Here is a 15,733-nt window from a genome sequence, read left to right as displayed (position 1 = left end):
TTTACAGCCATGCCTCATTTAATGCGGTTCTATTAATATGCAAATTAGCCCCGCCTCCATACTCGCGCCAACTCGTAGACGATCACACATTGATGTGATTGGCTAAGGTAGTTTGTGACGTCATAAACACCAGCGATTTCAATCTGTGTTTTTGAGACTGTCTTTGGTTAACAGCAGTTTTAAAGAGAAAATATTCAGCAACGGTGCTGACTTATGAATTTGCACAATGTGTGTCTTAATGTAGCCTATATTAAAAATACCACATAGACATACAAACAACATTGAAAGCTTGATTTTCACCACAGGGGGACTTTAATAAAAAAAACAGTATCTCACTGATACTTAAATAATACTGTTGCATTATGTTTTGTTTTGTTATTTGAAATCTTTCCTGCTAGTGATTTATCTATACGCAAGCTGAGAGTCATATTGGAACGTTGAATCCTGTCCATGAACACCTAGAGCAAGTGAAGTGTGTGTCTGAAACCATATTAATTCACATTGCATGAATATCCATATCTGCTAGTATTTAACAGCTGATAAAAGATAAAACAGCTGATTTTTTCAATAAAAAATCATTGTTTGTTAATGTGAGTGATAACCTCATTTGAATTTTTAATCATTCAAAGATGACGGCTGTGTTGACATATGGAAACTACCTTTAGGCTCCCATATGTTACAACATTCTGTTGATGGTAAAGCAAAACAGCATAACAACAAACTATTATGGCCATATTATATAGCATTAGAAGAATATTTATTCCAAATATGCCACTATTATGCATTGTCACATTGGCTGTTTGTTTTTTAGGTTTTTTTTTGCCTGTTACATAGAAAGGAAATAAGCTTGTACATGTTTTTTGATGTAGATCTGTCTGACAGCATAACATACATTATTTAAGAAATACACTGCAGGTCAAAATTTTGGAATAATTAAGTTTTTTTTTTAGTTTTTGAAAGATCATTACTAGCCCAATGACATCTAGACCAGTAATAGCACATCTTAATGGGGGCAAAGCAAATCTTCTCCAACAAGACAAAGTAGGCCTATTTGCAAAAATGAAAAATAAATAAAAACATAAAATAAAATAAAAAAAAGACCGAGGCTACATTAATATTTTCTTTATACGCAGGGAGAATATCTTATCTGTGAAATGTGCTGGTCCTATTTTAAAGGCCTTCATAATGCAGTACCTTACTGAATATTAGTGCAAAAGTTATTAAAGGCACTTGTATATTTAAATGTTGCATGTCATGATGAAAACCACACACAGCAGTAAAATGAACATAATTCATTGTTTTGTCAAATTTTTCATGTGCTGGCTGCACTCTAAAAAAAAAACGAGTTTGGTTGCAGGAAAAGGATCTATAATGGCATCTGAGATTCAGAATACACATCCACTCCTGGCTCCTCTTCAAATGTTGCCTTGGAATCATCACCGTCAAGCTATATTGAAGATACAAAGTACAATGAATTATTATGAAAAGTTAAATGGAAAGTTCACTAGGTTCACTATGACTTGGAATATAGCATGTACGTCAAGTAGACTACTGCTAGGCTACTCTGACTAGGCTAGTCAGTGTGCCACTTACATATTTTATCTCTTGCTCAGTGAAAAGTCGTCCAGTCATGAACATGCGCAGAGGGATGGTGAGTATCAGGATGAACGGTAGAGCCAGTGACACAGGGCTCGATTTCACCATCCACAGGACTGCCAGACACACGATCTGGATCGCAGTGAACACGTGCATTCTACTGGTGCTGACCTGCAGAGGGAGACAGAGACCACATGCAAAAGGCAACCAACCTTGAGAATAAAACATTTACAAGAAGAAGAAATCGAAATGCAAAGAATTCCAATAGAGTAAAGGTAGCACAGACATACTCTTGTAGCATAGGGTTCATTGGGGTGATATTTTTTGGGAATGAGGAGGAGCAGAATTCGATCCCAAAGCTGAATCCCACTGAGGGATGTGATTCCCATGTAGAGAAAGATTCCAAACAGAGCCGCAATAGGAATCATTTTTAGAATAGGCTCCATGAGGATCGAAAGACCTGCAAACGGACAGACAGAGATGTTAATGTATCTCTAGGAAGCATAGAACTGTAAGAACCAGGTTTAGAAGAATGTTAGACGTATGTCAACATACCAACAAGCAAAGCCACTATTACTCCACTGACTCTCTGTTCCAGAACCTTCTCAATCTCAGGTTTTGGTCCCTTGCTCATGACAGTCAGGGCATTGGCATGAGATACGGATCGTACGGTTGCGGCACTCAACCAAGGAACACCAAATATGGCACCCAGACCACCCATGCTCACCAGGATGAGAAGATCCATGTGGAAGCCAGAACCCTTGACCATTTTTCTCTCCGGTTTACTCACAATTAGTCTTGAAAAATGAATGAGAGACAAGTGAAAAGATCAGTTTATAAATAAATTAGCATTGCAAATCATTATTCAGAGAGATATATTTGTTCTATTTTTATGATCTTTTGAAAGCATTAGTAGAATCTTTCATCTCCAATCTAGCAAGGGTCATCACACTAACCCAACCAGTCACTTTCACTTTCTGTCACACTGTGTGTAATACTGCTCCATATAACTGTATATTTTACTCTATGTTGCACTCTTAAAATAAAGGTTCCAAACGGGGGTTTTCGCCATGATGCCATAGAAGAACCATTCTGGGTTCCCCAAAGAACCTTTCTGTGAACATTTCTTATAGTCCCCCTGTGGTGAATATCACATTTAATGTTGTTTATATATCTATGTGGTGTTTTTAATATGCTTTAAGACAAACCATGTGCAAATAATAATAATTACACCGATCTATAAATCGGGTGAAAAGGATATAGCAAGCAATTATAGGCCTATTGCTATCCTTCCTGTAGTCTCAAAAGTTCTGGAAAAGATTGTTGCCGAGCAATTAGCGGAACATTTAGAGTCCAACCAGCTGCTTTATCCACTGCAGTTTGGATTTAGAGACAAACATTCCACCGAAACAGCAAACTGTTATTTACTCGACAAAATTAAGGAATCACTGGATGAAGGAAATGTTGTCGGGGCAGTGTTCTTGGACCTAAAAAAGGCCTTTGACACTGTTAATCACAGTATTTTATTACAAAAATTAAATCAATTTAAAATGTCTTCTGAATCTTTGCAGTGGTTTAGGTCTTATTTGGGCGGAAGACAGCAATGTGTTATAGGCCGGGAGCCAGGTCCACTCCTCAGGATGTTTTTGCTACCTTTTTTTCACTATTATTTCCTATTATCTTATACCTTGGGCCATCACAAGTTGATAATGAGCACCCCCAACTCGGCCCCGTTTGGTCTCAGGGGCCAAAAAACACCCTTTTTGGGAAAAGCTTTTGGCGGAATGATGTAATTGTGAATATAAAGGTACTGCAGCTACATAAATGGCCATATAATCCTAAAATTTTGCATGGTGTATCCTGACACATAGGGGAAACTAGCAGAAAAAGATTCTGGGCATTGCTGCCTTTTTTCTGTCAAATATCACCCTCAACATACCCCAAAAGACAAAAAAATGGCTGTCCGCCTGACAAATTGTCATCAAAAGTGATCATTTTCAAGCATTTTATTATATATATCACTGCCTCAAATGTACATGAAAAACTTCCCAAGTTTATAAGCTTCAATTTAAGTCCAAGATGACCTTTCTATCTAGAGGATTATAGCTGGTATATCAAAGTTCTCCACTGTACCTCAAATCGGAGAAAACAGTACTTTCAAGCATTACCATTCCTTATGGGTTCCATAAGTCCACAAAGTCCTCGCAACACAAGGAATAAAGATGACTCTAGTGTGTAGTCTGTTATCAAAAAAACAACCTTCAATAGAGTAAACGTTAGTAACCTTCTGTACAGGTAAACATTCTTTACAGCCAAATGGCGAAACTAAAATACAGCTCAAACATAAAATAGAAAACATTTATTTGGTTCTTAGATCTTTTTGCTGCTTATCCATGCTGTACTTCGACGACTGGTCATGTTAGTGTGTTGTATTAGTGTAGAATATAAACTCTCAATCATCATTTTCTTCATCTTCATCTATATTTGTATGGATTTCATCAGTTTTTGGAGCCAAGCACTTCAATGTGTTCTACATACCTTCAAGGAGATTGTGAAACTGAGCGAGCTTCTTCTTCTTCGGACCTCTCCACACTGGTGCGGGTGACAGCACAGCAGCGCGAGTGGTCTTTTTTCTCTCTCTTTCTTTTCTTTTTGCTTTTGTTTTGACTTGAGCAAACAAAAGCTGTTCTCACAGCTGGTAAGGTGCGCTTGAGAGCACTCAAAGGCGACGTGGTCGAGAACTTTGCCCAGAAGAAACTGGCTGAAAAGCAGACTGAGACCATCAAGCACATCCTGCCGCGGCGGTCAGCTGCTGCCTCCACCCCATTGCCCGCAGCCCCTCAGTCTGCTCGTCGCCGGGGCGGCCTTCTGTGTCTGCCCTCGCTCCCGCGCCGCAGCAGCAGTCTCCACCTAAGCAGAGCCAAGGAGCCAGTCGCAGGCAGGCCCCCTCCCACCCGTCCAGGCCCCTGCCAAGCAGGGCGGTAAAGCCAAGAGCAAGCAGCCCTACGACAGACGACCCGGAGATGGATCCATCCACTCCACTACAGTGAGAGCAGCTGATGCCCATGTCTTGCGAGCAGAGATCACAGTCCTACTAGGACGCGATAGAGCCAGTCCCTCCAGCCGATATGAGGCCAGGGCACTACAGTCCCTACTTTATTGTACCCAAGAAATGTGGTGGGTTCAAAATGCTCATGCAGAAACGCATTTTCGAATGCATCCGTCCCCAAGATTGGTTTGCAGCGATCGACCTGAAGGACGCGTACTTTCATGTCTTGATTCTTCCTCGACACAGGCCATTTCTGCGCTTTGCGTTCGAGGGTCGAGCATATCAGTACAAGGTCCTGCCCTTCGGGCTGTCCCTGCTCAGGCACCTCAGCCAGTTGCGTCTTCCGGCCAACTGGGAGAAGAGCAAACTCGCCCCCATGCAGAGGATCTCTTTTCTCGGTATGGAGTTGGATTCGGTCGCACAGACAGCACGCCTCACAGAGCAAACGCGCTCAATCGGTGCTGAACTGCTTGAACACCTTCAAAGGTAGGACCCTTTGCAAAGTCAGGGAGGACGAGGAGCAGGTCCAAAAAAACCTGCTGGGCACGCAAAAAGAATGGGCACGCTTCCCCCTATTGGCCCACCCGGACCTGGTTCCCAGAAATCATGCTCCTCGTGACAGTCCCTCCCATTCCTCTGAGGAAGGATCTTCTGACTCAGAGACAGGGCACCCTATGGCACCCGGACCTCTGGAAACTCCATCTCTGGTTCTAGGTGACTTACCCCCAGAGGTACTTAACACCATCACTTCTGCACGGGCGCCGTCCACGAGACGTGTGCCTTGAAGTGGAACCTGTTCGTCAAGTGGTTTTCTTCTCGCCGAGAGGACCCCCGAAGATGTTCAATAGGGTCCGTGCTTTCCTTCTTGCAGCAAGGGTTGGTGCGAAGGCTGTTTCTATCCACCCTCAAAGTACATGCTGCTGCTATTTCAGTTTATCATGACCACATGTGCCATCTATGGAAAGCACAAACTGGTCGTTCCTTAGGGGGGGCGAGAAGGTTAAACCCTCCTCGTCCCCCCTCCATACCCTCTTGGGACCTTTCCCTGGTGCTTCAAGCTCTTCAGGATGCTCCCTTTGAGCCTTTGAAGTCAGCAGACTTAAAGCTTCTCTCTTTGACGATTTTGCTGCTGATTGCACTGGCCTCTATCAAGAGGGTAGGGGGCCTGCAAGCATTTTCGGTCGACGAATCGTGCCTAGAGTTCGGGCCGGGTGACAACCATGTTGTACTGAGACCCCGGCCTGGCTATGTGCCCAAGGTTCCTACCACTCCCTTCAGAGATCAGGTGTTAGGCTGGGTTCCATATGTGTATACTTCCACGGCTGCTCCTAATCGAAGCCCCGTGTCTTTCCCTTGAGCTAAGTTACCCAATATTCATATGCAGTACAACCTTCGGGCTAGTCCATATGTATTTTTCCACATAACTCCCTTGAAGAAAGTGGCTTCCGCAGCGTTCCCCTTCCATAGAATGGGCACGCTTTCCCAGTGTTATCCAATAATCTCACTGTATGGGTTATCATGGAACAACAGTGATGGATACGCTCTGTGTAAGCCCTTTCCTATCGTCCGTCCAGGCAAGAAGGGGTACAGGCTTACACTGGGCGCTGGATGGGGTGCAGCAGCTGTGGCGCTTTGGTAGGGATTCCTATCAGTCGGTCAAGACATACGTCGAGAGTGACCGACCGATAAGGGAACGTCTTGGTTACATATGGTAACCCTCGTTCCCTGAGGAAGGGAACAGAGACGTACATCCCATCATCACATCTGCTGCTGCCCACGGGGGCGGCCAGCTTACCAGGCTTGGCTCCTCAGCAAAAAAGGAGCTCACCTCGCACCTTCTGCTCATTATATACCTGCGCTGCGAGGCTTAACAGTTGATGCAAATGACTGCATGCCAATGTGTAATGGCTCGTTTTAGTTTTACTCGAAGTAGATTGGCCTCTCTAGCGAGATTCCTATCAGTCGGTCACGACGCACGTCTCCGTTCCCTCCCTCAGGGAACGAGGGTTACCATATGTAATCGAGACGTTTCGCCATTTGGCTGTAAACAATGTTTACCTGTACAGAAGGTTACTAACGTTTACTCTATTGAAGGTTGGCTTTTTGATAACAGACAGCACACTAGGGTCATCTTTATTCCTTGTGTTGTGAGGACTTTGTGGACGTTAATAAATCTCACATTTGGCTAATTGATTTTGTGTGAATGTACCCTATGTTGCACCCTGACCCCAGTCCACCTAGGGCAGGGCTATTCCACATACGGCCCGCCAATCATCTCTATCTGTCCCAAAGGCACTCCCAACCTCCCTCCGCCTCTTTTCCTGGCGGTGTGGCTACATTTGGTTAGATATGCGAGTGGCCGTAGTGGCGTGTGCAGCTGTACATCTATACGCACTGTGCATACCATGAACGCTCCGACTAACCTGAGAAACGTTTTCAGTCCGAATATTTCAGCAGTTATTATGTGTGTCCCGTATTTCTGTCGACTGAACCAGCAATACCAATCATTTGTGAATGGTGCGAATCTTTTGTTCGATCTTTGGTTCAATTATTTCCTTTCCATGAATTGGCTAAATGCGCTTGCATTATGGTCTGAAACGATTCAGATTCGTTCGGACCGCTCTGTCACTGAATCATCTGAAGCTGTTTCTCGGTCAGTAACAACAAATATAGAACAAATAGCGCTGTTTTCAGTTTAGTTTCAGATCAACTCGCAGTTTAGTTTACTTTGAACTACGCAGCACCGCCCAGTGGATAACGGAACGCAAGCTTAAAGGAGTTGCGTTTACTCCCGGTTCTGGGGCCTCATTTATAAACGTTGCGTATGCACAAAAGGCGGCGTACGCCGCTCTCTACGCAATAATTGGTATTTATAAAAAGCAAACTTGACAGGAAAATGTGCGGCCCTTCACGCAAACTCTGACCCAGGCGTACGCACAAAAACGGTTGAAATGAGAAATGGCCACACCATCGGCAGATGGAAGAAACACGTGGAAGTGTGTGAAACTGTAGACCGTTGTGTAAAAGAAATGGCAATACTGCCTCTCATAAATAACATGAAGACTTCACAAAGCAAGTCTTACAATTAACAGCCTACACGAACACCCGTTTGATCAATCTGCAGTGTAAAACAAACAAAATCAAACGAAGATTACAACAGAAATGCAAATTAACACATATTTGCAAAAATATATAAATATGTTCTGCAATAATATTAGCATGTTATGCAATTCATCCTCCTAACACATCTGTAGCTTGTCAGATGCAATCAAATGGATGGTAATAAAATGCCATGATGCCATCACAATGCGTAATGACGCACAATGGCTGATCATGCGCTTCACGCTTGCGCGTGAGTGAAGTTACGTTTCTTGGTTTTCCTCTGTGTTAGCCATGATTTCGCAATCGATGAATATTAACTTGTGGGCGTTTCACAGACATGGGCAACTATGGGCGTGACATGAAGCCGCAAAAGCTGCGCTACATTTAGAATTGATTGTGATTTATTAAGGGAAAACTGCGTAGGATGTGTGTGCGCACGGTTTTATAAATCCGAATATTTCTGTGCGTACACACGTCCTATGTTTCATCCGTACGCCACTTCTGACGCAAATCCTACGCAAAGTTTTATAAATGAGGCCCCTGGACACTATTATTAAACAGCATTGCGACATCCAGTGAGAAGTGGTTCAATTTGACACACCTCTGTTACAAACCACAAATCACTCGATGATTTAACTAGTTTTAAATCAGATGAAACAGCCTCAACATTCCCAACACACCTGATGAGGTAAACAGCAGAAACACTGTGCCATGAACGAAGTTAGAAGACTTTAAATCCCCTAATCACCACCTTTACATTTACCATGAATTGTACTGTAGTAATTTACTATGGTTTGGGCAGAAATGTGGAATATTTATACTGAATACTAACTTATAGTCATTTAGGCCTATATTGTAGTAATTAATTAGGTTGGTAGAAGAATATACAATTCATTTTGTGTATAGTTTTTACCTGTGTTTAGGCATTTTGTTATACAGTGGTAGTGAGTGAGTAACCATGTATGGTTTTACCTGTGGTTATCAAGTCTCACTGTTAGAATATTTTCATTTAAGCCTATAATAATTATAAATAAAATAATTCTTACCAATAGCTATGATCTTGTATAATTCATATTTTTGTACATAGCTGTAAATAAGTTATTTATTAAATACTCATAAATCTGCATACTATTGGGTACCACATTTCCAAGTAAATACAATACTTTTTTAGGTTTACTTTAGCTTATTTATTGATACTGTTATGTTTCAATAAGTAATAAATAATGTTTCAATAAATAAGCTAAACCCACCGGACCTCCTCAACATTTCGATTTAATAATCCGGCCCTCGAATGAAGCTAATTGAATAGCCCTGACCTAGGGGCATAACATTGCTCACTTTTCATGCAATTCATTTCATATAGTATAGCTCATAAGTCAAGTCTCAACTCTTGTTTAAGACATTGTTCATATGTAAAAAATATGCTTAATCCAATATGGAATGGTAATGCTTGAAAGTACTGTTTTCTCCGATTTGAGGTACAGTGGAGAACTTTGATATACCAGCTATAATCCTCTAGATAGAAAGGTCATCTTGGACTTAAATTGAAGCTTATAAACTTGGGAAGTTTTTCATGTACATTTGAGGCAGTGATATATATAATAAAATGCTTGAAAATGATCACTTTTGATGACAATTTGTCAGGCGAACAGCCATTTTTTAGTCTTTTGGGGTATGTTGAGGGTGATATTTGACAGAAAAAAGGCAGCAATGCCCAGAATCTTTTTCTGCTAGTTTCCCCTATGTTTCAGGATACACCATGAAAAATTTTAGGGTTATATGGCCATTTATCTAGCTGCAGTACCTTTATATTCACAATTACATCATTCCGCCAAAAGCTTTTCCCAAAAAGGGTGTTTTGAAGTCATCTCTGCAAGCCAACAACATGGGAGTACCGCAAGGGTCCGTACTTGCCCCATTGTTGTACATAAATGACCTACCAAAATGCTGTCTGGGCATAAACTGTCAGATGTATGCGGACGACACTGTGGTCCATGTTTCCGCTAAAACATCCAGTCTGGCAGGTGAATACCTGACAAAAGCATTAAATAATATCTCTAAATGGCTCGAGTTATCCCATTTATCTCTTAATGTTAAGAAAACAGTCTCCATGTGTTTCTCCATACGAAATAGGCCTATAAGCGATATATTTGTGGTTCAGATAAAAAATGAAGTAATAGAAGTAGTAAATGAAGCCAAGTACCTTGGGATTATTCTGGATAACAATTTAAAATTTGACAATCATGTTAAGTACATCTGCAAAAAGGTCAAACCAAATATAAATTGTTTTCGTTTTATAAGAAGGGATTTGTCTCGTCACACTGCAAAACTATACATGCACGCGATGATATTCTCACATCTATCATATTGCGTTACATCATGGGCACAAGCATCCCCATCCAAACTGAAACCTATTTTCTCAATTTACAAACAGACAATAAAAATTATGGACCGGAAACCTATGAGATGGCATCATTGTGATGTTTTAAGAAAGCATTTTGGGCTTTGACAGTTTTATTGATTTTAATTATATTAAATTGGTTTATAAATGTTTAAATAATCATGTTTCACCACTGTTTTCTAAATTAGTAAGTAGGCGTCGAAGCTCTCACAGGGCGAACACACGAGCCACTCTCAGAGGTGACTGCCTAGTCCCAAAGACCTCTTTTGGTCAGTCTGCTTTCTCTTTAAAGGGGCCAAAACTCCGGAATGCTTTACCCACTAATTTAAAACTAGAGACTGATGGCAATGCTTTTAACAGAGGACTGAAACAATAGCTAAAAACTAAACAACAGTGCTCGCATGTATAACCTACAACTAAGATACTCTCTGATTCTGATGCTTTGCTGGTTTTTTTTTCTGTTTGTTTTTTTTTCTTTCTTTTTTTTCCTCCTTAATCATATGGTATATTTTAGTTATTCTTTCTTTTTCTTTTTTTTGGTATTGTTGTTATCACTTTTATTAGTCTTGTTATTGTATTTTCTTTCTAAAAGCCTCCCGTGGACAGGTGTTGAAAATTAGCATGCATGCTATAACACTAAAACCAATGCATATGGTTCGTCCAATGTAATTGTATGTCCATGTCAAATAAAGAGATATATATATAAATTCATGTCAACACCATGACTGAGTATTTTCTCCTTAAAACTGCAGTGAACCAAAGACAGTGTTCAAAACGTGGTTTGAAATCACAGTTGTTCTCTACGTCACAAATATATTAAAACCAATTCCGTCACGAGGGGGGCGGGGTTTAGTCTTTAATTAACTATGCTGCGAAGTAGGGGAGTATCAAGACAAGCCAGGTATATTTTTCTGTTGATATGAAATATCGGGTAGATTTAGCAATATAGCAGGTGAATTATGTATATGATTTATATTACAATGTTATGATGAATTATATGCCTTTCTCCAATGACGTTCTGAGTTGTTCAAAGCGTTTCTAAGGATATTGATTTTTTAGAAGGCAGCTGTCTGACTCTGAGATGGTGAACGGGAACATGGTTTGTGTAACATTAGAACCACATTATTAGCTGTTTGATAATGTAATCATATCAATTACCGTTATGTGTCGACGTTGTAGAGAGTGACACATAAAACGCATTACAATTCTGATAAATCGACATGTAAACGACCCTGTATAATCCACTTCTTCTGAATCAGTTTCTGGTTCAAACATATATGGCTGAATTAAACTGTATTTCCACTTGCCATTGTGCTTCGTTTACTACACTAAAGATGACTGAGAGAAGGCAGGGACCAATTTGCATATTCATGGGTCCAAATACTGTATACTAAATGAAGTATACTAAATGAATATTTTTAAGGCATGAAGAATTTTTGTTCACAGGAAAAAACATTTAAATATGTAATTTTTGTGATCAAAGAGGAGTTTTAAGAGATAAAATTATTGACTACAGGGGGACTTTAAGATATATCCAAAATGATGCACTATACGCTCTGCAATTATACTATGCACTATGTACTGAACACAGTTATTTTGCCTTTCAACATCAAAGTCTGACAGCACTGACCCTCTGCTACATAAGGAATGCTTTTGACATTTGAGTGCATGAAGTGTCCAGCATTCCACACCATCCATTTTTTTTCCCAGTTACCATAATTCAGTGCACCATTCGGGTATTTAAAGTGCACTTTTTCTTTTTGGAATTTTCAGTGTTAACACACTACTCACACTATTTAAATGACAAAATAGCAGAGAATAATGCATAAGTATACAAATGCTCCTTTAGGATGCACCTTTAGTGTGAAGAATATTTCATTGTTCTCTAAGATCGTTTTTGAACCTTTTGTGCAATGGGAAGATTCCATGGATGTTAATTATTCTTAATGGAACATCAATGGTAATAAAGAACCTTTATTTTTTAGAGTATGTGCAGCATTTTCACTTGAGGACTGAAAATTTGTTGGAGCCTGATTCTGTCAGTTAACAAATTGTACCAGAAACTGATTGTACCAAATCCTCTTCCTCCAGAACACATTACTCACGTGGTGATCTGAGACTCAAGGAAGATGAGGATGAAGACCAACATAGCTGGAACAACAGAGGCGAACATCATCCACACAGGGAAGGGCTTGTGTTCACCCATAGGGTTGATTATCCAGCCCCGCATCTTAGGGTTGGACACCTGAAGACCCTTAGGCACCACCAGTTTCTGTAACACAAGTCAAAGGTCAGAGAGGTCAAGACAGTAACTTTACAGGATTGGATCTGAATTGGTGCCCTAAAAGTGCTATCTATCTATAAAGGCATCCAATGCCCATCAGAAACCTAAAAAATAAGGAATCTACTTCTAATCTAAAATGAAAATAAAAATTCCATGGAATTCACTTATAATTAAATAATATTCACAAATACTAAATTACAAACATACCTGAGTGTATGTATCCTCAATATTGATATCGATAGCAACCATGAGGAAAATTGCAATGGGAACTCCAAAGTCACCGAGCAAACGTCGAATCTATGCACCAAACAGATCTTTATATTTTAAGCAAGAACTTACAAACAGCTGGTGCAATCCAAAGCCAGCTATAGACAGTCAAGTTCTCATATTTTGATCACAATATTCAATAATCTATTTACCTTGCCTGGCAGGAATTTGCCATTCTTGAACATGCGTAGGTAGTATGCAATGGAGAAACAGCCAAACATGAGACACATGGACAGAAGAGCGGTGTTGGGATAAGGCTGGTGCTGAACGCTTCTCACGACAGATACATTTCCTGTAGCATTATCCAGGAGTCTCTGATAGTTGACAACTGAGTGCCAAGGGTCCTCAACTGTACTGTTTAAATGTTCATAATTCAGGATGAGAGGATGTTCTTTGAAAATCTATAATGAAGGATGAAACAAAGAGAGAAATGTATATTATTGTACAATATTTGTATATTAATGTCTTGAGAGAGTATCATCACAATGTCTTTGCTGTATTAGCTGTTGCAAATTAGGAAACAAATTTGTGATATTTGAGGAAAATTAAGTGAGTCATGCTTGTCCATGCAAACTCATTGGGTCAGTGCTATGGGGGTTGCTACAGTGTTGCTGAGGTGTTCTGAGTGGTTGTTAGCCTGTTGCTAAGTGGTTGCTAGTGTATTCTAGGTGGTTGCTACGGCACTGCTACGCGGTTGCTAAGGTGTTGTCAGTAGTTGTACGCACACTGCTGTGCTAGGTTGTTCTGCTTGGTTGCTGGTAGCATTAAGTGGGTGTATGACGGTGTTCTGGGTGGTTACAACTTGCTAAGTGGCCCAGTAGCTGGTCCACCTTAGACAAGTAATTACACTTTTCTCCTCAACAACCCACGCAATTTGAGTCTTGTAATTTTCCTTAGCAAGCATCAACAATTACTATAATTCTGCATAAGAGTGATTACTGTTGAAAAAACTTTGGAAGATATTCATTTTCAAAGTATGCTAAAGTAAATTAAATTATATTCTATGTTGGTTGCCTTTTGCGTGTGATAACAGCATGGTCTTCTGTCTCCGGTTAACGAAATTCCTACACTAAAAAATCTTGGCTTATTTTTTCTACCCAAATCCTGGGTTGAGCCTTTTGGGTCATTTATTGTTTTTTTGTTTTTTTTTCCCAGTGTTTGGATAGTTTTTGTGTTACCCAGCTCCTGGGTCAGACGTAACAACCCGGGGGTTGAGTTATTTATCGCGGGCTTTTTGCAACCTCTTCTTCAGGAGAGAGCAGTGCAGCTCCGTCAAATTGATGCATGTCTTTGGTAAAATGCAGGTTTGTGTACATTTTATTTTATCTATAAATTCATTATTGTGCTGTATATCGTTTAATTTTATGCAAAACAACATACAGGGGTATGATGTAAGTCACCTAAATGAGTGTCACCTGACTCGCGTCTGTCTTTTCGTGTATTGGAAACGCCTGATGCTTGCATAAAATTGTATGATTTTATTCAAAAAGAAACAGAATATAAATACTTAGGATGTTAAAATATGTTCTCAGAACAGTTATGGAGTCAGTCACAGCATATTTTGGCTACGAGTGAAACGCAGGGCGGCGGTCTGAAGTTCAAGTTCCCCCACTGAACATGATATAAGCTCCGGCACGAGATCCAGTGGTTAAATCAACCCAACATGCTGGGTTATATAAAAAACCTAATTTGCTGGGTAAAATTAACCCAACATGTGTTCTGTCCTATATTTAGCCAGCCCTTGGGTTAAAAACAACCCAAATTGGGTTGTTTTTAACCCAGTGTTTTTTAGAGTGTAAAAATTAAACAAGTCTTTATCATGCAGCAAAAATGTATGAAACCAAAAGATATACAGTGATGGTTGAATGAAGATGTAAAAGAATGCAGCAAAAAATTAAAATGGCAAATAAAGTATGTACCCTGCCGAGTTTTGCAAAGGTCTCGTAGATGAAGATGAGGGAGATGAGGATGGAGAAGATCTCTTGAGTAAAACGGGAAATGAAGCGGACCAGAAAGCTTCCTTCCAAGGCAACAATCACCACAACGATGACCACCAGCCACGCGCCAACCCACACTCGGCCTACGATGTACTCAATGCCCTGAGACTTACAGAACTACAGCCAGGAGGGAAAGCATGATGGGAGAATTTCAATTACACAATATCGCTTCTGTATATCAGATAAACATTGTAAAGAGAGACAACCACTCACAGTAAAAAAAGCCTCTTCAAACACCAACAGCGGCCCAGAGAAACCGATAACAAGCACAGGTTGGGCAGCGACCAGGCAGAAGATAATGCCCAGCACTGAAGTGGAGATCATCAGCTCCGACACACCCATCATGTTATCCACCTTATCAGCTGTGGAGAGAAGCATAAGAGTGCCAAACAAACGTTTATAAGGTCAGTTTTCAAAAGTCTTGATTTGCATTGTTCGCTCTCTTCAGCTTTGTTTAGAGAGGCAGAAAGAATCAGATTTTTGGTGTAACTGATCAGCTGAAAAACACATGCAGACCTATGGAGCTAAAGTTTTTTGTATACCATATTTTACTTCTTTGAATTTATAGTTATATATTTTCTAGACATTTAACAGAATTGAATTGTTTTTCTGGCATATATATAGATTATAAAAAGGCAGCTTCAAAATTCTGATGTTCTGAGCTTAGTCATCTGAAAACTTTCAAAAACTTTTACAATCTGATTATTCAGATACAGAACATGAATTTCAGCACAATGCTTCAGCTTTTCAATGATGAAAGAGTGCAAGGTAAGATGCAAAAATAAAAACTGTTTTATGATACAAATGTTTAACAACCAACAGTAATATGATGCAAATTACTCGACTCTTTTGTCAATTTTGTTGTTAAAACATCTAATTCCATTTCAATAGAAATTGAAAATTTCAGAGCAAAAATAAACTGTTTAAAAATATATAAATCTATATAAAAAAATGCCACAAACAGCTGAGTTTGGTAAATGTCACATATCTAGAATTCAAATTAATTTAATTTATTAAATCTTTTTTAATCAATTTAT

The 15,733-nt window shown here is 39.9% G+C and overlaps 1 protein-coding gene across 2 annotated transcripts in view; it reads right to left on the bottom strand.

Annotated features, from left to right (window-relative positions):
• Nucleotides 1-283: 283 nt before the first annotated feature.
• slc4a1b (solute carrier family 4 member 1b (Diego blood group)) overlaps nt 284-15,733 on the bottom strand; it is a 29,079-nt gene continuing 13,629 nt past the window's right edge. For both annotated transcript variants that reach the window (XM_084134912.1, XM_084134913.1), the window contains exons 9-17: nt 14,910-15,058; nt 14,619-14,813; nt 12,852-13,100; nt 12,640-12,729; nt 12,254-12,420; nt 2,152-2,393; nt 1,887-2,056; nt 1,594-1,767; nt 284-1,447 (exon numbers count right to left, since the gene is read on the bottom strand). In XM_084134912.1, coding sequence (XP_083991038.1) covers nt 1,367-1,447; nt 1,594-1,767; nt 1,887-2,056; nt 2,152-2,393; nt 12,254-12,420; nt 12,640-12,729; nt 12,852-13,100; nt 14,619-14,813; nt 14,910-15,058 — 1,517 coding nt within the window. In that variant the 3' untranslated portion in view covers nt 284-1,366. The remainder of the gene's footprint in view (nt 1,448-1,593; nt 1,768-1,886; nt 2,057-2,151; nt 2,394-12,253; nt 12,421-12,639; nt 12,730-12,851; nt 13,101-14,618; nt 14,814-14,909; nt 15,059-15,733) is intronic.

This window comes from Abramis brama (assembly GCF_963993115.1).
Source record: "Abramis brama genome assembly, chromosome: 14".
NCBI lineage: Eukaryota > Metazoa > Chordata > Actinopteri > Cypriniformes > Leuciscidae > Abramis > Abramis brama.
The sequence above is the reverse complement of the archived record's forward strand: the minus strand, read 5'-3'. Positions and strand labels throughout refer to the sequence as shown.